The sequence below is a fragment of the Mugil cephalus genome, chromosome 2 (genome assembly GCF_022458985.1).
Source record: "Mugil cephalus isolate CIBA_MC_2020 chromosome 2, CIBA_Mcephalus_1.1, whole genome shotgun sequence".
In the NCBI taxonomy this organism is placed as follows: Eukaryota; Metazoa; Chordata; class Actinopteri; order Mugiliformes; family Mugilidae; genus Mugil; species Mugil cephalus.
Genome location: NC_061771.1, coordinates 22,210,109 through 22,231,764, shown reverse-complemented (window position 1 = coordinate 22,231,764; position 21,656 = coordinate 22,210,109). Strand labels below are relative to the sequence as shown.

Genomic DNA, 21,656 nt, shown 5'->3' with positions numbered 1-21,656 from the left:
TCTGTAATTCAAAGACGAATCAACTCACCCAAAACCAGGGACATTTCTTAGCTTCACAAGTTGTACTCTCCGTGTTAAATAACTCTAATGTGATCAGATACATGTGAATAAACGACATCTATAGTGACATGTATAACGTAGTACTGTGTGATGTGAAAGCCGATCCTGTTCCCAATTAACAAAGACCTGCAAGGAACATACTAAGAGAATTAGTCAAACATTAGTCCACGTAGCTGAGGCAAATACTAATTGTTGTCAGCATGATTTGTTGTCGTGAATAATTGTTAATCCATGAACAAAAACCACATCACGACACCGCGTCGTTCACGTCTCTGCTCGATGAGGCTTTGACTCCATCTTGTGGAGCAAACGAGAATGACCAACCTCCCTGCGGATGTCACGTTTAATCCTTTTGTTTTATGCTCCTCTACTGCTTTCCTCTTGTTGTGCCAATCACGAGAACACGCGGGAACAAAAACACCTCAAAATAAGCCAGGGTCAAACACACAGGTAGATTTAATAACAGGGACTAGTTCAGAAGACAACTGTTACAAAACGCAGACAGTTACTAAATGTGACACGCCTGGAAACCTGAGCAAAACTCCCTTTTTTTATTTTATTTCTTTTCTTGTTTGAGTAAAAATGTCAAAAGTAAAAATGACACTGAAAATTAAAAAAATTCCAACTGTTGGCAAAAAGCTGTTATTATCTACAGGTAGCTCAAATCCATTGAGTGTGAAGCTGGTATCAGTGTTTGGCAGATATGTCTGTTGTTTTTGACTATTTAAAAAAATAAAAATAATTAAATTACGTTAGCCTCCTGTCTCGCCAACCTTAGTATTTGGACAAAATCATTTTACAGTCCATTTAAAACAAAAACACTACAACACAAAGCAACTAAAAAAAATGACGTCTCACCAACGGACAGCCCGTCTTTTTCTCATTCCCCCCCACCTTCACCTTCATCAACCTCCTTCTCGTCCTCTGGTGCATTTGTGTCCTCTTCCTCTCCGCCCTTCTTCTCTTCTTTGTCCGTCTCCCCTTCCCCTTGTTTCTCCTTCTGCTCGGCCGCGTCTGTATCTGTTTTTGCTGCGGCCGCGTCGGGCTTGGGTACGTCGTCTTTCACTACTTCCTGAACATTGTACTTTCTGTACAGCGTATAGTCTTTCACCACGCTGAGGCAACACACGGCCTTAATCACCTCCACAATGATCGTCAGCTCGGGGTTCGTCAAATCCACTTTGTTTTTGGGGTTCAGCTTCCCCACGAGACCTGCGGAGGACGGAATCAAAGGGGACGGGTCAGTTTTCTCGAGAAGCAGTTGGTGAAATACGGGGGAATGGATCGAAGCTCTTACCTGCGATAGATTTGATGATTTCGTCTCTCTTGTTGTGGCTGCTGTTGCGGGCCTTGAAGGCGATCTGGTAGGTAGCGCAGTTTGGAGTTTTGAACCAAGGCTCCAGAAATGTGGTTAGGTATTTCACCATGTCTTCCTGGAAGGCCTTGCATGTTCCAGTGATCTGGACGAAACAAAGACAGGGATCAGACACCGAGGACAGCATGAAAACTTTGCACGCTCTAACGCAGGGGTGCCCAAATTCTTCCCCGTGAATCAGAATGTTAATTTTGCAGTACATTAAGTATATACAGCATGCTCATGCAAAATGATCACTATTACAAAATAATTCTGAAAAATGAATAGCACTGGTTATTGTGTAATACATTAGAGGATTAAGGCCACTAAAAAAATTGTAGTTGGACTGAATTTATTTATTAATTTTTTTTAGTTCTGACTTTAATCTCAGAATTCGGACTTTTTGTCTAAGTCAGAATTCAGAAAGACATTTATCTTTTCTTTTTTTCAGTTTTCCTTAATGTTTAACTCGCTGCATCCTCTCATTCCGCTGCTGGTCTTCTTCACTTCACATGATTTGAGCCGGCAGGAGCTCAACAGCGCCACCCCACCATCAATGTATCCTAATGGTGTTCTCTGGTCAGGAGTGGAAGTGCACCAAAAATATTATTTAATGAGACCAAGCTCAATGAGGGAGCGCAGATACCGAGCTGTGACAGTGGACAAGACCCGGGCCAAACATAACTGGGGCCCCAAGTTGGGCAGCCAGACTCTAACGTCTGCTAAATTACAGAAGTGTTCCACAGGCAAAATGAGGAAGGTGGTCATAATGTTTTTGCTTGATGGGCTAGATGCCTTGTACCACAGTTCTTTTGCCTGCAGTGATTTTAGTTTCTTACTGGCAGCATTCGAAGGATCACGCGTGACTTCTTCTTCTTGGTGGTGTGGAGATCAGACAGGATGTGATGAACCAGTTTGTCCGATTCTACGACAGAAAATACATGTTAAGCACGGCGCCACTCAAACCCCACACAGGGTCACAGATTTACTCTCTCGTTAAAAATGTTCTCACCCAGGTTCTGAGTTCGGATGAAGATGACGTTGTTCGCTCCGCTGTCCAGAGCTTGGAAGCGCCTCTCCTGTTTCGACCCGGACGCTCGCAGCTGCGCCACTTCCTTCTTCAGCGCAACATCCATGTCTTCTTCTTCCGCCTCCTCCTCTTCACTGCTGCTCGCGGCATTTTCCTGCAGCTTTGATTGAGAGTTAGTGGGGTAAAGGATAGGAAATGATGATAATAATGTGTATTTATAAGTAGCACTAGGTCGGCTTTAATAAAGAACACATATAGTAGGTACAGGGGTCCCAACTTAATCTCTCCATCAGTTTGGGGGTCTTTGGCCTGTAAAACGTTGAAGACCCCTGAAAAACATCAGACTCTTGAGGAATTCACACTTGACTCAAGCTGTACGCCAATCAGGCATAACAATATGACCAGTGACAGGAGAAGTGAATAACACTGACCATCTGGTGACAAAGCAGTGTTCTGCAGGGAAACGCTTGGACCTGTCGTTCATTTTTGGATGTTACTGAGACATGCACCTGGACCAGATCAGGGGGTGGGTATGTGTGGGAACAACTTAAAAAACATGGAAGAACACCACAAGGTGTTGACCTGACCGGATGCACTGGCGGGACGATCCACAGAGGACCCTCCCCTCCACCCACAGGACCCAAAGACCCCCCACTAACAACGTCCTGTTACTAGACACCACAGGACACTCTCAGAAGACCCATGTCCATTCTCTGATGAGTCACAACTGTTTGGGGTGCTCAAGGGAGACCTGCACAATATTAGAAAAGTGGTCATTATGTTATGTCTGATCAGTGCAGAGTGCATGAGACACAGGTTTAAAGATTCTTTCTTTCTTTCTGACTACCTCTATAAAACACACACAAATGAGCCATTCAATGCATGAAATGAGGACCATCAAGATCCATTCACGCATCTTTCCTGTTGATTCTGCAGAGAAAGCCGAAGAAAGTCAACCAGTCAGTGTAGTGAGAAAGAAATGTTAAAAGACTTCTTCCAGGCTTACCTTCTCGGGCCCATACAGCTGCTCGGCGTATTCACTGAGCAGGTTGAAGGCCTCGGCGGTGCACTTCCTCTCGTTCATGTTGCACGTGATGAGGATCCCCTGCATGCCCACCTCCAGCTCCCGGGACCCCTTCCACCTCTTGTTGTGGTGACCCGCCGCATAGCGCTTCTTGCTCCGTTTCCTGGACTCGCTGTGCGCGGCTGACATGTTTCTCCACGGGCTCCAAAGAGCAGAACGGCACTAAGCTCACTAGCAGCAGCCGGCTACCTTAATAGTGTTCGCCCGCCTCCTCTCGGCTTTATTTACTCCGGTTAGCTCAGAAACGCGGGCGGTCCTGGAGGTTTTGAGTCCGCGGCGGCTACAGCGTGGAAGAGATATGCGAAAGACTGCGTGCCCGAACAACATGTGTTCAAGTTAAAACCGTGTGTGTGTGTGTGTGTTCGCAGGAAGGACGTATCTATCGCTCTCAGTCACAACACTGCACGTTAGTTGGTTGTCGTGTACGGCGCGTCAGGAGGGACACAATTATCCGGCCGCGCGTGAAAGAATCGATCAGTCAAAACAAAACAAAACAGAAAATAAATCCTGAATATTTATTGTGATTTAAATAGTAGTTTAAAAAAAATAATACGTACGATGCAAATATTTGTTTTATTCCGTGTAGTATTATTTTTAATATTCATATTTTACACCAATCAGGCATAACATTATGACCACCTTTATAATATTGTGTAGGTCTCCAAAACAGTTGTGGCTCATTAGAGAATGGACATGGGTCTTCTGAGGGTGTCCTGTGGTGCACTGTCTGGCAACAGGATGCTATTACGTTTGGGTCCTATGGGTTGAGAGGAGGGGCCTCTGTGGATCATCCCACAGATACTTGATCAGTTTGGGATGTAGTGAATTTGGAGGCCAGGTCAACACCTTGTGCTGTTCTTCATGTTTTTTGAGTTGTTTCTAAACCGTTTGTGCGTGTGCCTGTTAGATTGCATCCTGCTGTGGACGGCTGCTGCCATCAAAGAGTGTCATTGCTATGTAGTGTGGATGCCTGGTCTTGTCTACGTAGGTGGTACATGTCTAAGTGACCTCTACATGAATGCCAGGTCCCAAAGTTTCCCAGTAGAACAGTGTATTGTAACAAGATGGCCAATGATATTCACTTCTCCTGTCAGTGGTTTTGATGTTGTGGCTGATCGCTGTACATGCCTAATACTGATTCATGTCCTAAAATGGAAAGAAAAAGTGGAATCAGTTATTTCAGCATCTACGATGTACAGTTGTTTTATTGTGAAAAGAGAACTTTCAAATATATGTCAGTACAATAAATAACATATTTTTTCACACACCTTTTTCTTCATTTTAAAAACAAATGACAACTAGGAGACGCAAGTCTACAATCATTCAGGAACCGTATTTGAGAAAATGGTGTCAGTGTGATGGGGGCAGGGGTCAAAGACGGTCAAAGAGGATTGTAAAAGTGAAAAAAAAAAAAAAATCCAAATCAACTGCTATTAATAATAATAAAAGAACAACAGTACAACATCAAATCAATGTCCAAAAACCTACAGCTACTGAATTCATTAACATGTCCAGTCTCTCTAACAGAGGACATGTCCTGGGTAACAGAATACCTTTGTTATCCAGGAAGGACATATCGTTACCCAGGAAGAACAAAATAACTATTTTTCCTTCATAATCGGGCACTAACTGGGTCTATTGTGTAAAATATTAGCTTAATCTTCAACACATCAATGTCATATTTCACATGAAATAGGTCATTTTAAAATGTACAAAAATTATAAATGTGTTATTAGCGTTATCCAGAAAGACACATCGTGGTGATGCATCACGTACCACTGAGCGAAAAGGTCAAAATATCAACATTTTAAGAGAGATTTACTGACATTGTTATTTGGGGGGTCCTTCAGAATCTGTTAGTTGATACAACACTCTGTAACATGAATGTCCAAATCCAAATATGGTCATATAGCCACTTTATGTGCGATACACATGAAGGACATTTGAGAATCCAAAAATGGGGACAAAAGTATTTCTTGAATAAAAATGTAAATGAGCTTAGTGTTGTTACTACAGTGGGGGAAATAAGTATTTGATCCCCTGCTGAATTTGTAAGTTTGCCCACTTCCATAGAAATGATCAGACTCTGGTTTTTATGGTTGTTTACTGGTTATGGGTATAGACAGAATATCAGTCGAAAATGCATAAAAAACACACAATCTAAAAGTTATAAATTGTTATGTATTTTATTAAGGGAAATAAGTATTTGATCCCCAAGCACAACACAAGTCAGTACTTTGTAGAGAAACCTTTGTTGGCAAGCACAGCGATGAGACGTTTCTTGTAGTTGGTCACCAGGTTTGCACACAGCGCAGGAGGGATTTTGGCCCATTCATCTTTACAGACAGTCTCTAAATCCTTCAAGTTTCTTGGCTGCCTCTTGGAAAGTTGGAGCTTCAGCTCCCTCCACAGGTTTTCGATCGGGTTAAGGTCTGGAGACTGACTAGGCCACTCCATGACCTTAATATGCTTCTTCTTGAGCCACTCCTTTGTTGTCCTGGCAGTATGTTTTGGGTCATTGTCATGTTGGAAAACCCACCCACGAGGCATCTTCAGTGTTCTTGCTGAGGAAAGAAGGTTTTTGTCCAAGATGTTACAGTACATGGCTGCATTCATTGGCCCCATAATGCGGTGAAGTTGCCCTGTACCCTTTGCTGAAAAACAGCCCCAAAACATGATGTTTCCACCTCCATGCTTAACCGTGGGTATGGTGTTCTTTGGGTCATACTCACATTTTTTCATCCTCCAAACACGGCGGGTCGAGTTAATGCCAAATAGCTCAACTTTGGTTTCGTCAGACCACAGCACTTTCTCCCAAGCGTTCTCTGAGTCATTTAGATGTTCACTGGCAAACTTAAGGCGGGCCTGTACATGTGCCTTCTTGAGCAGGGGGACCTTGCGGGCACTGCAAGAGTTCAATCCATAACGGCGCAGTGTGTTGCCAACTGTTTTCTTGGTGACGGAGGTCCCAACTGCTTCCAGATCATTAACAAGCTCCTGCCGTGTTGTTTTAGGCTGCTCCCTCACCTTTCTCATCATCATCCTCGCTCCATGAGGCGAGATTTTGCGGGGAGCTCCAGACCGAGGACAGTTGATGGTCCTTTTATGGGTCTTCCACTTGCGAATAATGGCACCAATAGTTGTCACCTTCTCACCAAGCCTTTTGCTGATGGTTTTGTAACCTATACCAGCCTTGTGCAGGTCTACAATCTTGTCCCTGACATCTTTTGACAGCTCTTTGGTCTTGCCCATGGTGCTGTAGAAGTTGGAATGTAAGAAACCGATTCTTAGAGCAGGTGTGCTTTATATACATGACGAGTTAAGATCAGGAGTATTGGTAATTAGTTGACTGAGCACAGCTGTGTGCCACATGCGCACCAGCCAATCTGTAGGAGCCTGAATTCTAAGTGAATTGTTGGGGATCAAATACTTATTTCCCTTAATAAAATACATAACAATTTATAACTTTTAGATTGTGTGTTTTTTATGCATTTTCGATTGATATTCTGTCTATACCCATAACCAGTAAACAACCATAAAAACCAGAGTCTGATCATTTCTATGGAAGTGGGCAAACTTACAAATTCAGCAGGGGATCAAATACTTATTTCCCCCACTGTATATTTGTAGGTGTCATTACAAACACCAACACAATTATGCCCCAGTGTATCATTCATGCCTTTGTTAAGATTTTTGACATTTTTAGCATAATTTTGTACTTAGATTTTTAGCCCGGACGTTATCCAGGAAGGACAGTTTTGTACTTTTGAGCTACATAGGTCCTTAAATTTTCATTTCGTACAGTAAATACTCATATGAGCAAGTAAAGGGGGGAGAATTGAGTAACAAATTGTACTTTTTAAATGTTTTTATTTATTTGTACTATTATAAATATGCCTCGGACACCAGAATTGACATGTCTCGTCTTTGACCCGCAGACACTTCTCTTAACAGCTTTTTCTCATCAGTGACCGGTTGGGCGGACGGTGGTGTAGGGTGGAGCTGATCTGACAGAGTGAAACAGAAGACCCAGCAGCGGGAGTGCTCTTCGTCAGAGCCGACTCCCACTTAAAAAACTCACAGCCCTTCTCCACCCGGCCTGGGCAGCAATAAAAGCCTCGGCCGTGGTTCGGACCTCCGTTTGACACGACCTGGCGCTTCGCACGGCGGCCGCACGCACACAGCGGGGCGGTGATCTTCGGGGCTCCTCTCATCATCAATGAAACGGAGGGGCGATTGGAACAGGAGATGTTGTTGGTGGACAAAGATGAGAGGACATTGTTGGGGGTGTGCAGAGAGCTGCGTGCGGGAAGACGTGAGGCCTCTGCAACCTGTTTTCCTGGCTCTTTGTAAATTGTAAAGGGCGACTTCAGGGTGTCTTTGTGTTTTATGTGTTGGGTGATGACTGGTTGTGGCTTGACGGACGAGGTGTTAGGGGTGGATGTTTTCACGGGGACAAAGGGTTTAGTCCCTAATGGAGAGGGTGTGTTTGTTTTACAGTTTTTATGGGGCCCATCAGACTTTTCTTCAAGCAGCAGAGAAGCCTTGTGTTCTGTTTTGTTGCAGTTTGATTTGTTCACAGTTTTAGGCACAGCAAAATGTGCATTTGATCCAGAGTTTGTTGAATGCTGTACATGATTAGAAACATTCACAGACCCTAACCTTGACATCTTTGTGGATTTCCTGTTAATATTTTGCACTTTAACGTTGTTTCCAGTGCTCACTCTTATATTTCCCTCTAATGTGAGGTGAGCTCCTGATGAATGCGAACCGTCCGACTCGTCCCACTCGTAACATCCGCCGTCAAAATCTGACACGAGCACATCACCGCATTCTCTTTCGGTTTCATTTACAACTTCGTCACCTTCCAGCAGCACATCATCGTATGAACCGCACCGCTCCTCCGTTTCTGTTAAAATGTCTGCGCTGTCCCCCTCCTCCATGAGTCCTAACGCTGTTCCCGTTGTTGAGACCTGGTTTGGCTGTGGCAGGTTAGAATAGCAGCTCACGGCGGCGTCACGGTGGCGAACGAGACTTTTGTTGTCAATCTGCGGTGAAGTGCGGTTTGTCATAACTGAGGAGAAAAGGCCAGCGGCAGCTTCAGCTGTGACCGGCCTCCTGTCGTGTCCCCGCAGAGGTGCAGTCGAGCTACTCAGCAGCGTCTTTGGTGAGATCACGTTCTGGCAGATTTGGACGGATCCTTGACCTGGACCTGGGTGTTCCTTTGTGTCTATATGTGTAGTAACGTCTTTGGAACATGATTGTTTTTGACCAACTCTGAGAGGAATTTTGGATCTTTTAGTGATTGAATTTTCCATCTTATTGGTGTTGTGGTTTTCTTTCATGTTGTTCGCAGGACATGAAGTGTTTCCAGACATTGGTTTGGCCATGAATGGGGTCTGTGAGAAGAAGGTGAGATACAGAATCAGTTTGTGATACAGTCATTTGGACTAAGTACTGAATTATGCTGCTTTTGTCTTACAATAATATTAAAAAAAGGAAGTAAATACAGTACGTAAGAGGTGGTGGTGGGGGTCAACATTTATGATTTGCAGCAGTCCGGTTCAATACTCATTTATTTCAAATAAACTTTAAAATGTGTCATCACAACAGTATTAAAAAAAATTCACATACACAGAAAAAGCTTCACACTCAAAAAACCCCAACATTTCCTCAATATTCAACGCGCATAGAGTTTCTTTGGGAAGCTGAGCAGGGAGGCTGGGATTTCAGGACTTGGCATTCATTAAGGACGTCGTCAGCCAGCCACTCACCCTCTCCAGACTCCTGGTGATTTTCATTACACATCCGTCCCTCATCATTTTCGCCGCCAGCCGAGCCGTATTACGTGAATCGTCCAAACCTGAAGGAGGAACAAGAAACACAAGTGAATAAAGGAGAGAAACATAGTCATTAAGGCAAAAGAAAGTTTGTATTATTATTTATTTTTACCAGAATGTTCCCTCCCAGAAAATTGTATTCCCAGATCCTGAAGTGCCCCATTGAGGCCTTTAGGTTTCCTATTGTAAAAGACCTGGAAATAAACACAGAAATAAATGCAAATTCTGTCATTTTTGTGCTTAAAGTTCAGTATTATACAGTTTTGTTGTTGTTCTTGGCTTAATTCTGTCATCCACAACATTTTATTGCATTGTTAACCCTGTATTGATCCTGCACATGACTAATAAAACCTGAATTAGAATCTAAAAAACAAAACTTTTACATCTACACCATCTGAGAAGAAAAAAATGCATTTGATTCATGCTAATGTGAATTACAAAATTCCAGTTTCTGACATCACAGCTTAAACAAATGTGCTCAGATCTACGTGAACTTAACTAAAAGCTATTTTTAAATATTTTATGGACATAAACTGAGAAGACTGAAAAACAACATAGGTCAAAAGACACAAAAAGAAAGCTGGCACTCACCCTGTATGTGTTTCTCAGGTCTATCCAATTGTTGAGAACATCAGGTTTGTGAAGTTGTTTGCGTTTACACTCGTACTGCAAACAGACTCCAAGATCCCAGTCTGATGCGCAACGGAGGTAGAGTTACATTAAATTAAGTGTTTTCACATATTTTTGTGTAAATAACAGCAGCAAATCAAACTACATATCATCTAAAGAAACCTCTTAAATAGGTCTGATTGCGATGAGGTTGCAGAGACGTAGACTTATCCAGCCAACTTTACCTGACCATGTGAGGAACGTGCACAGTTTTTGCGAAGGTAACGGCGCAGAACTTTTCTGTTGTTTGCCGGGGAAAACCACTCCCATCTCGAGCTGAAGGTTTTGCAACCAGCGGCTGAACTGTGAAAGACAGATGCGAAGGGGGATTCCTGCCTCAACCTGCATCTGTGACACGGAGAGATGAAGCTGTCAGCTGTCCTGCGTGCCAGAAAGTACATTTCTATATTTCTACTTGTGTGGTTTTGCCAGTGCACGGACACCTGCGTGATCCCGGTGAGCTCGGTGCAGAACTCGGACAGGATGGGATGCTCCTGGGGTTGAACGTATGTGTGAAACTCAGACTCGACCTCCCCCGTGGACGTGTTCAGCAGAACAGCAGGAAACTCGACTAAAGGAAGACAGAGAGAGAAGGTGGGTGAGTTTTAACGGCAGTGAGGACAAAACAATAATATACAGCTACAAATCTGTGCTGCTTACTAATTTCCTGGCCGTAGTTGTTTTTCTCTCTCCAGCATGTGGACTCAAAGTCAATCACAATCAAGTATGAAAATATCTGATCTGAAAGAAAACGTGTGAGCGTCATAAGAACAATAATAACAAGGTTGGGAATTCACTGTGAGACAACCACACTCACTTGATACCACAGATTTCTTTGACCCAGAGGTGGACTGACTCCGCTGCCTCACTAAACCCAATTCCCTGTGGAGAGAACACAAGATTAAAGAAGAGTCTCTGATGTACAACGAAACCTAAGCCACAACATATATGTTGTATATGTTATATTATAATATTGTCGCCAGAGCAATATTAAACTAACTTATTGGTTCTTGAATAAAACGTTAACACGATCGTGCTGCTGGCATTTAGTCTTTTAAAACAACATTCAAGTGTCTGACTTATAAAACCACATAAATATTACACTAAAACATTTAATTTAATTTAATTTAATTTAATTTAGTTTCTTTGCCTGTAGCGTTACAGTTGGTTGTCTGGGTTAGCTCGCCAGCTAACAAGCTAAATTTACTTACTTCGCCAGTTTTTTTGTAGACATAGCCGGTGATCTTTTTTGTTAATAACTTGTTAACAGAATAGATGTGAAACTATCTTCTTGGTGTTTTTCTTAAGTCATAATTTGAAAACAAAAAATCGCGCTGTTTCCTTTCATCTATAATTCAGAGCTCTACTCGTTGAGTCTACAGGCAGCCTAAATCGATTCAGAAACACACGTTCGATCACAGGAAAGTTTATCGAGCAGTAGCAGCTGGACGAAATTCACTTCCGCTTTAAAAGTTCCCAAACAAAATAAAATCAATCGCCGAGTTTGAGCTCGACCTAAGCTTATTTAATGTAGCACCTATGGAGTAGTTTTGCTTCGAAACGGAAACACCGATCAGAAAAAAATAAATCAACATGAATTTTACGCAATGCGCGCTTTGCAAGTAAACGCCGCAGCTATTTGAGTTTTATTTTTTAAAGTCAAACACCGGAAGTAGGTGTAGCATTTTCTAAATCTCTACAACAGGCATTGTAACGTGTTGTAGCCATGTGTTGTGTACCTCTAGCAAGCGTGAATACGCCTGATTTTAGGACTAATTTGGACCCATAACGTGCGGTCTTTACACATGTATATCCTCGTTACTACACTGAGGCGGATAATGGACTTGTAAATACTACGGAAGTATACACGTGTGTACAGTGTAAGTGTACATTGTCGTTTTAAGTGGTAGCTAGTTAGAAGTTTTCTGGGTAACTATTTTACAGAAAATTACCAGAGGGAAGAGAACCCTTTAATTAGTTAAAATACGTTTGGCGTTTATAACAAGTTGAAATGACAACAATGTGTTTTATTCATTTGTTTATTTATTTATTTTACTTATAGGTATATTTCAGTGGCTTCAGAGGGTTTAGGGTTTGAGTAGCTCACATTTAGTAGATTACATACTGGCATAAAGCCCCCTCACATACAAGAGCATTTCTTAAATCTTCTTGTTTTTATTTAGATTTAGCTCAAACATAACAGTCTAAAAATACAGCTATATGTTGTGTACACGTGTTAGTTAATAGTCTCATTAGTGTTGATTCATATACTGGTCACTAGTCTATAAATCAACACTTAAATCCCAAATTTCTTTTTCACTGGCTCAAATGTCGGGCTCCATATTTCTACCTTCATATGTAACCTGTAAACAAGGTTAAAAGTTAAGGTTAGTTCACATTTGATGTCCATGAGACAGACCTATTTCAAATATTGTTCTACCTCCCAGTGGAAACACCAGCTTCGCCATGGAGTCTTCACCTTCATCGCCACCACCAGCTTTTAAAAGCAAGAAAAGAAAAGGCGCCACCCTGCTCACGGCTCAGACGGACACCAAGAGATTAAAAACTGAGCAGGAGGGCGATGAAGGGTCTCGACGTGCCGCTCGCTCCCCGAGGCTCTCTGTGCTGCTCCACCGCCTCCAGCAACCAATTACGGTGAACGAGCTGACCGAGCTTCTTCATTATGCTGCTCTGGGGAAAACAGGTGGCATCAAGCAGCCCAGGTAATGACTCTGTTATCGGCTCTAATGTTTTATCTGCTCCATCAGTTCTCCTCCGGTGGTTCTCCGTAAATAACTTCCCGTGCCCCCTGTAGCCCCATAACAATAAAATCATCTAACAAAAGCCTGTGGACTTGCAGAGTGTAACCGTCTCGACTTTTTAAATCTCGTTTCTCCGTCTCCTCTGTGTCTCTGCTAGTTGGTGCCGTCTCCGCCGCCAGAGGGAGGTTGAAGGTGTGAATGTTGTGATCGTGGGGGGCCTCACGCAGAGTCACTTTTACAAACACTACCTCACCATGAGACACCTCCGGACCAACTACACCACCGTGAGTAACCGGAGGGGAATCTGTGATTCGGTGGCTAAAATCATGTAATGAGAGGAATTCTACTCACATCTTCAATGTTTTTTTTTTTGTCTGGTTGTGGCAGAGGGTCACCTTCACTCCATCACCTGACAACGTGGCGTCTGGAATCTTCAGCAGTGAACTTCCTAAACTGGATTTTTTACCTGTTTCTGAACCAAACAATCAAATACATAAAGGTGAGGACGGTGTGTGTCATTAATAAATAAACCCTACCTGAAGGCCGCACCTATTCGTGTTAATTTTTCATACTTCGCAGTATCCTGTTGTACTTATGCAGGATCCCTCAGTGGTAGTTGTTGTCTGTGTTTTTGCTCTTGTAATTACTCGTGCATACATGTATTATTGGACACCGCTGCAGCGCTGAGGAGTCACCCGGTTATCACCAAGTTTGGGACCCAAAGGAGAGGACTGACGGCGTACGTCCTCACCCAGGAGGAGATGATCAAGAAGCACTTCCCTGTCAAGGGTGAGGGAGTTTTCCATTTTGATAATGAAGAAAAAAGGATTAGTTTACAATTTGTAAATGACCTGGCTTAAAAAAAAATAGTCCAACAGGGATAAGTCCCTCTGTGTTGTTTCTTCTCCAAAAAGTTCAGTTTCTGGTGGGAAAACTTCATCTCTGCTCCTTGTGTCTCTCTCTTTTTATTCATTTTGTTACACAGGAATGCCAGGCTTTGAGGAATTTGTGTGTACAGACACTGTGGACTGTGTGACCGACACGAGCCCCTTGTATGGACTCGACTGTGAGATGGTGAGATACTCACAGTTATGCAACTACACTCTTTCTAATATGGAATCCAGCGGAATAGTTTCCTATCGTTACAACCAGTTTGACCAATAGGCCATGTGCCTGTCAGACTTTTAAACCCAGACTTTGTGTTTCATAGTAGATGTGATGCTTTTTGTTAATGAACCACCGAGTTTGCCTGCGTTAACAGCTGCTGCAAACGTGTATGTGTAGCAAACTGTGCTAAAGCCTTAGTTGTACTTTGTGAAATCACAATTAAAATGAATTCTTCAGCAGTTTAAATGCCATAAATGAAACAGTGACAGTGTACCAGTTTACTATGTGTCCTGTGATGTGTGTTACTGCCTTAATTCATTTTGCCGTCGTGTTGATGTTGTGTTTCAGTGTCTGACAGAAAAGGGAAATGAGTTAACGCGTGTTTCTTTGGTGGACAGTGATGGGAAGTGTTTGCTGGACGATCTGGTGAAACCGCAGAACCGCATCTTCAACTACCGCACTAAGTAAACACAATCACACACACACACACACACACACACACACAAAACTAAAAACTGGTCCACAGAAAGATAGCTGCATAAGAGCACACACACACACATACAGTTGTAATCTATTTCTATATATTATTCCCTAGACCCTGACCCTGACCCTAACCATAACCTGATTGTAACCTCAACCCCAAAACCTATAAACACACCAGAACGTCCCCACTGTGACCAGATGTCCTCACTCTGATGGTATAAAACTAAACACTCATCCTTAGAAAGAAGCCTGTACAAGAGCACACACACACTCGTTCATTTTCCACACCGATCGCATCCTCGTCTGTGCTCGATCTTCATGTAAAGGAACATTTCACGCGTCACGTTCTGCATTTAAATACTGAAACACATTTCTGTTCCCAATGTTGCCGGGTGCCTCCTGATAGGTTCTCTGGTATCACTGCAGCGATGCTGCGGCCAATCACAACCACCCTGCGGGATGTTCAAGCGAAGATCAGGATGCTGTTGCCGGGCAACGCAGTCCTGGTGGGCCATTCTCTCAACAATGACCTCATAGCTCTGAAGGTAAGTGACAGTGACAAACTGCTGACCCTGAGGCAGGTGAAGCTCAGCATTACAGGAAAAACTGTGTGTATTTATTAACACATGTATAGATCTGCTATAATCTGTGTCCAGAGACACAATCTGTGGCAGCGGGTTGTTTGATCTGAGTAAGTTTGACACAGTATGAAGCAAATAATGAGGAAGTTTCAATGCAAAATACATTTGTAGCGACGTATAGATGTTAATTAAGGAACAGCATGACTATGTGTGCTTACTTTCTATATAAATGTATTTATTAAGTTAGAAAAAACAATGTTACTTTATGCAGAGTTTGGAACATAATTTATCTGTCAATACTCAGGAAATGAAAACATAAAAACCTGAGGGAAGGAAACCCTTTAAGAAAATGTAAGAGGAAAATCAAGATATCTGCAACATGGAAAACAGTTTTGTTGTTAAAAATATCAGTGCATTTCTTTTCAAAATATTTGTTATTATCTTTTCGTTAATATACTTATTGGTGCTTTCAATTCAGGAAGCACTGAAGTAACTTAAACCACAGTATGACACAACTAATAATAGGGACGCGTCAGATTATGTGAAGTGAAAATGGGAGCACAGGCACCGATCAGCCACAACATTAAAACCGCTGACAAGAGAAGTAAATAAACATCGACCTCCTTGTGACAATTCAGTTTTCTGCGGGGAAAACTTTGGACCTGACATTACACATATACCACCCACCTAGACCAGACCAGGCACCCCCACCCCACAGCAATGACACTCCTTGATGACAGCAGCCATCCCCAGCAGGATGCAGACACAATTACGGGTTTGGAACAACAACAACAAAAACAAAACTGACCTGTCCTCCACATTTAATAGATCTCAGACTGATCATGTACTTTTGAGATGCATTGGAACAGAGACCCCCTCAAGCCAAAGACCTCCACTAACAACATCCTGTTACCAGACATATAGGAAATGAGTCTTCTGAGGACACCCTCAGAAGACTCATGTCCACTCACTGAACTGTATTTGGAGGCACAAGGGAGACCTACACAATATTGGGAAAATGGTCATAATGTTCCAACAACTCCTGATCCTGAAGAGAAAAAAAAAACCACTAATACAATAGTTCATCATTCCCAAAAAGAAACTGAATCAAAGGGTAAACTATGATCATGGACATGTTTTCAGGTCATGTCCTTTTATTATCCTCAATAATCTCCAAAACTTTGGGCTTTAGCAGCACTCACACCTCTCTATCTTGAATGTGTACCTGACAGGTTTAGAAAAGATGATGCCTGTCTCCTATAGCCTTTCACAAAACTTTACTTTAGAACTTTAAAACCACCCCATTGTCATTCAAACAAAAAAGCCTATAAATGGTAAAAAAAAAAAAAAAAAAAAAAGCAATGTTGTTAAATCCCAGCAATGCTACAGCCACTTAAATGCTTTTATGCCAGCAGCATGTTCACATATTCATGAATAATCGTTTCATTTTGAAACACGGATATAAACAAACATGTCGTCCCTGCAGCTCATCCACCAGCACGTCATCGACACCTCACTGCTCTACAGGAAAGAGTTCGGACAGAGGTTTAAGCTCAAGGTTCTGGCCGAGGCTGTGCTCAAGTGAGTTCTCCTTTTCTTTCTCTCTCTCTCTCTCTCTCTCTCTATCATCGCCCTGGGTATTCATTTTCCACTTTCATCCCAGGAGGCAAATACAAACCGAAGACCAGAAGGGTCATCATCCCACCGAGGATGCGGCGGCCGCCCTGGAGCTGGCTCAGTACTTTATTAAAACGGGACCTCGTCAGGTAGCAGATTGCTCCCTAAATAGCGCGCACACACACACACACACACACATACACTGACTTACACACACAGATAATAGAAGATTTGCTGTGTGTGCTCGCTGTCAGGTTGTAGAGCTTCATCTGGAGGAGCTGTGGGGATACGCGATAGAGGAGGAGTCCTCCGACTGCACATCTGCACCCACACCGAGCCTCAGGTACTGTGGCGTCTCACACGGTCTGCGTGTCCGTTTGTACGCGTCGCTTAGTATTCTTGGCCACGTTCACACAGAGCTGAGCAAACTCACACTTTGTCTTTGGGATTTTCACAAAAATTGACCATTTTCAAAGAAGTTTCTTCACAGCGGATCTAAACAGAATAATACATTTTTCAGATATAACCGGGAAACACCGATGACTGTTTTGAATAAGTCGTTATCTGATCCAGTCGTCCTACAGAATGATTTCAGCTACCATGAAAGAGTTTTTTATTTTTCCTGTGAATTGTGCGAGACTCTTTTACATATAAATGAACCTACATTCAAGATAAGTTTGCACGTGTTGATTAAATCTCCCATATGTGTGGCAGCATATTAGAGTGTTTGCTCTAGTGTCTATGGTGACATTCTCACACTGGTGCATGTGAGGCGTAAAAACACACAGGAAAGTTTTTGATGGAAAAAGCCTCTGGATGTTTTAGAAATACTGATTGTGCACAAGCATTTAGGTGAATGTTACGCCTCAGAAACATCATGATCTGGTCCATAATCAAAGTTTTCAAAAGATTCGACTCTCGCTCCGTAGTACATGTCATTACCGTTTCTACCAGATGGGGGCGACAAAGATTCCACGCTGTAGATTTCACCAATCAGCCACAACATTGTAGAAACTTTTGGACCTGGCTTTCATGTGGATGTTACTTAGACATGTCCCACCCAAAACAGCACAAGGTGCTGACCTGGCCTCCAAATACACTAGATCCTAAACTGATCACGTATCTGTATGATGATCCACAAAAGGCCCCTCCCCTCAACCCACAGGAAACCACAGGACACCCCAGAAGGCCCATGTCTGGCAGACCTACAAAATATTAGGAAGGTGGCTTTAATTTTGTGGCTCATCAGTGTATTTAAAAGCATCACAATCAAAATGAAGCGATTCATTTTCTTCTTCTACCGTGTGAAACTCACCTCATTTTCAGTGTTGCCACTGTTACCTTGAAAAAGTAATCTGATTATTGATTACCTCTTTAAAAAGTAACTTACTGGTAACTTGAGTTATTGTGCCGCACAGTAACTTAGATACGTAACTTAAATCTGATAACTGGATTGGAAATAGTAACACGTTAGTTCTCTCGTTATTGGGGGAAACGACTGCTCGTTTGTGACGTGTTCTCCATCTGTAACTCTCGCTCAGGTTCGCCGACACACTGCGGACGCTCGGCCGGACGGTCGCCTTTTTGGGGAAGCGTTCCGACGTGGACCTGGACCTGTCCAGTCAGAAGTGGTTCAGCTCTGACAAAGAGGTGAGAAGTGAGACGTCACCGAACACCATAGCACAGTGTAACCACAACCTCATGAAACACTCAGCCGAGCCTGTTGTACTGATCTGTCTCTGTTTGTCAGATACTAGTCAGGAATGTAGCGAGGTGTCTGTTTTTGGTTGATAATTCCCAACTGATGAGGCTCAGCATGTGAATTTATATCATAGATGAATCAGTCTGCTGAGCCTGTAGGGCGTCTGGAATCACATCACCCGCCTCCTTCCTTCCTCTATATGTTTTGCTCCTGTCTGACCTCAGTATCCTCCCCTGAACTCCTCCTCTTCCAGATGCTGACCTCTTTCAGGAAGCAGGCCGAGTATCCGTTCCTCTCGGTTCTCCAGCTTTCCTCGTCCTCAGACCACGTGAGGAGGCGCCTGTCTCATCAGGAGCAGAGTGTGAGGCATTTATCCTGAACGCAGCCTTCATGTTGTTGTTGTTGTTTTCGATGTAACATTAACCGTGTGTACCCCAGGTGCGCGCAGGCCTCCGGGACGTGTGCGTAGTGTTCGCCGGGCCGTTCCCTGCGGGTTTCTCAGAGGCAGAAGTGAGGCGGCTGTTTAGCTGCTGTGGACCGGTTCGAAAAATCAGGATGTTGAAGGCGTGTGTCAGGGTATGTTTACTTTTAATAAACTAGTCGATACTCATATTGGCTTCCGGTTGTGCTTTTTTAATCTAACCTGTAGTGTCTGATGTCGTCTGGTCTCCAGGTTCATGCAGAGGTGGAGTTTGAGCTGCTGGAGGGAGCGATGCTGGCTTTAGAAACTCTGAATGGGCTTAATGTGCTGGGACAACCCATCAAGGTAGCTCTCTTTTTTTTTTAAATTTTGACTTATCGGTTGTTCCCTTCACTCACACAAATATGCATCTCATTCATCTAGGTGCAGAGGCCTGTGCACGAGTCGACGCTTGACCTGGATCTGACTCTGGACGCTTTAATGGCCGACGCTCTCAACAGCAGCCACCTCTTCGCCGTTAAGCTCGGCCCCAGCGCGGCTCAATGCGTAAACACACCCGCGAAGGTCAATGGACATACGTCGGACGCTAAATGTTCAAACGGTTTGCCGCCGCGGTCGTCGAAGCTGACGGAGGAGTCGGTCAGAGAGGCGTTCGGTCAGTTCGGCGCGGTGGAGGGAGTCATCCTGCCCGCCACACGTGAAAAACACGCCAAACACGCCTTCGTTAGTGAGTAGTAGAAAGCTGCTAACACCGCTAATCGTCTCTCGTCTCCACGTCCAAACATTTCTGACTGGAACGCGTTTTGTCTCGACAGGGTTCGAGAGTTCGGAGAGCAAACACGCAGCCCTCAGCTGCTCTGGGGAGCTGAGGAGGAACGACTACCTCATCTGTCCATCCCTGACTCCGCCCCATTTGCTGTCATGGGTTGCCACGCCAACGCCGGAGACCACGGCGGATGAGACGGAAGCCCACGCGGACAGCAGTCCTCAGGTAAAGACAAGGCTGTGTGTTTGACACCCCAGGTATAGATATTATACAGTGGTCAGCCATAACATTATGACTTTCTAATATTGTGTAGATCTTGTGCCTCCAAAACAGCTGAATGGACATGGGCCTTCTGAGGGTGTCCTGTGGTGTCTGGGGACAGGATGTTGAAAGTGGGGTGGGGGGGCATTTAGTTTGAGGGGAGGGGCCTCTGTGGATCATCCCACAGACACTTACTAGTGAATTTGGAGGCCAGGTCTGTTTTTCCATATTTTCTGAGTTGTTCCTTAAACCATTTTGTGTGTATGGGTCTGCTGCCATCGGAGTGTCATTGCTATGGGGGTGGGGGTGTCTGGTCTGGTCCAGGTGGGTGGGACATGTCTAAGTAACATCCATATATATATATACCATATATATACCAGGTTTGCAGGTTTCCCAGCAGAACATTGTATTGTCACAATGATCAATGTTATTCACTTCTCCTGCCAGTGGTCATAATGTTGTGGCTGATTAGAGTATATTATACATAGTGGAGGATGTATGCTGTTTTTTTTTGTGAAGCCAGCTTTGTTACAGGGCAAGACTTTAATTTGAGTGCACATAAATATTCACACTCAGTATTTTTTTCATGGTGTTTATAAGTATATAAATATATCAAACAGACTCTAATGTGTAACGTGTGTAGGATCAGGAAGTGGATCTCACCATGAAGAAGTTGGACCGCTGGCTGGGGAAACTCTTCAGGTCCCTCCCGGACGGCACCTTGTCTGTGGTGGTGCTGCCCGGACACATCAGGTGAGGACTCACCGGTGTCTCTAGTGATGATTCGACCTCCTGTCGAACATCATCTCTGTAACATCTCCCCCTCCTCTGTTTTCTTCCCCAGTGCGAGTGGGCCCCTTCCCGGTGTGTGTCTCATGGAGGTCAAGCCGAAGTCTGGAGGAGACAAAGCGTGAAACTGCAACATCACAACGTCGGCCGGTTCCCTGTTGTTTAAACCTGTCAGCGGCTGGATTAAAATAAACCTCCTAAATCCCTGATGTACTCCACTATTTTCTCTCTTTTATCCAAAGAAACAAAACCTACCAGACGTGTTCGGCTGATCTCAGAGACGCTTCGCTGCTCGTCCCTTTGTCTTCCTCAGCTGCAATTGGTTTTACCTTTGTTGTATATGATACAGTGACTTGTAACAGAGAATATGGGCTTTCTTTTAAATCCGACTTTGTGCCCTGAATCCTGGTTCTTTCACAATGTAACTTGGAGTCATCGAGTAAAATCTCCTTCCAGAAAGAAGATATATTTTGTCACACACCATCTCATCTCGAGCTCAGCTCTAGTGGCTTGTTAGTCTCAGTGTGGATGGAAGTTATGTCCTTCTTGTTGTTAAACCGATGTTTTATGGTTGGATAAACATTTTGTGATTTGTGTGGATGTAACACAGCTAAGAGCAGTATTTTGTAATTTAAGGACCAGACTTCTTGAAGGAATTTTAAATGAAAAACAGTGCCTGTAAAATAACTAATAGCCTGGTTATAATAAAAGAAATTACAAAGTAAGATTTGCCTTTTGTACATAAACATGAAGACAAGATGTTAATAGATGATTTTACCTGATAAAACATATGTTGCATTGACTTCAGCTCATTAATATGTAATGACAAAGATGAACAAAGCACAAAATGTAATATAAGTCTGTCTTAAAACAAATACCATGAATGTAACGCAGTGAACGTTCACTTTTAAGATTCGATTTTTTAAAATATGAATCATATTTACAGTGCAGGTTCTACACATTAGGACATTGTGCCATTAAAACTGTTTGGAAGCAAGATTTGAGTTTCTATTATTCACAATTAAACGTGTCAGTTTTTAGTTTGGTTTTAAATCGTAACCTCATGGCCTCAGTTTGGTTCTTTGAGGTATTAGAACACAAACATATTTTAAAACATAACCACAACCAAA

General features: G+C 43.2%; 3 protein-coding genes across 3 annotated transcripts; 1 reads left to right on the top strand and 2 right to left on the bottom strand.

Annotated features, from left to right (window-relative positions):
• Positions 1 to 498: 498 nt before the first annotated feature.
• thumpd1 (THUMP domain containing 1) lies at positions 499 to 3,928 on the bottom strand. Its single transcript, XM_047578549.1, has 5 exons — positions 3,451 to 3,928; positions 2,427 to 2,604; positions 2,254 to 2,339; positions 1,358 to 1,520; positions 499 to 1,272 (listed from the first exon to the last, which is right to left on the bottom strand). The coding sequence occupies exons 1-5, from the start codon at positions 3,655 to 3,657 to the stop codon at positions 941 to 943; spliced, it is 966 nt and encodes a 321-aa protein (XP_047434505.1). The 5' UTR covers positions 3,658 to 3,928; the 3' UTR covers positions 499 to 940.
• A 3,237-nt stretch (positions 3,929 to 7,165) lies between these two features.
• On the bottom strand, positions 7,166 to 11,418 carry eri2 (ERI1 exoribonuclease family member 2). The gene is made up of 9 exons (XM_047578815.1): positions 11,249 to 11,418; positions 10,855 to 10,919; positions 10,698 to 10,778; positions 10,481 to 10,608; positions 10,223 to 10,385; positions 9,960 to 10,060; positions 9,481 to 9,562; positions 9,303 to 9,391; positions 7,166 to 8,927 (listed from the first exon to the last, which is right to left on the bottom strand). Exons 1-9 carry the CDS (start codon positions 11,269 to 11,271, stop codon positions 7,476 to 7,478), a joined length of 2,184 nt encoding a protein of 727 aa, XP_047434771.1. The 5' UTR covers positions 11,272 to 11,418; the 3' UTR covers positions 7,166 to 7,475.
• Positions 11,419 to 11,723: 305 nt separating this feature from the next.
• LOC124999843 (RNA exonuclease 5-like) lies at positions 11,724 to 21,523 on the top strand. The gene is made up of 19 exons (XM_047574981.1): positions 11,724 to 11,917; positions 12,485 to 12,760; positions 12,957 to 13,083; positions 13,187 to 13,298; positions 13,481 to 13,588; positions 13,785 to 13,873; positions 14,255 to 14,370; positions 14,796 to 14,934; positions 16,457 to 16,551; positions 16,634 to 16,736; positions 16,842 to 16,930; positions 18,129 to 18,237; positions 18,543 to 18,650; positions 18,728 to 18,865; positions 18,963 to 19,055; positions 19,134 to 19,437; positions 19,526 to 19,701; positions 20,381 to 20,490; positions 20,582 to 21,523. Exons 2-19 carry the CDS (start codon positions 12,504 to 12,506, stop codon positions 20,649 to 20,651), a joined length of 2,343 nt encoding a protein of 780 aa, XP_047430937.1. The 5' UTR covers positions 11,724 to 11,917; positions 12,485 to 12,503; the 3' UTR covers positions 20,652 to 21,523.
• The last annotated feature ends 133 nt before the right edge of the window (positions 21,524 to 21,656 follow it).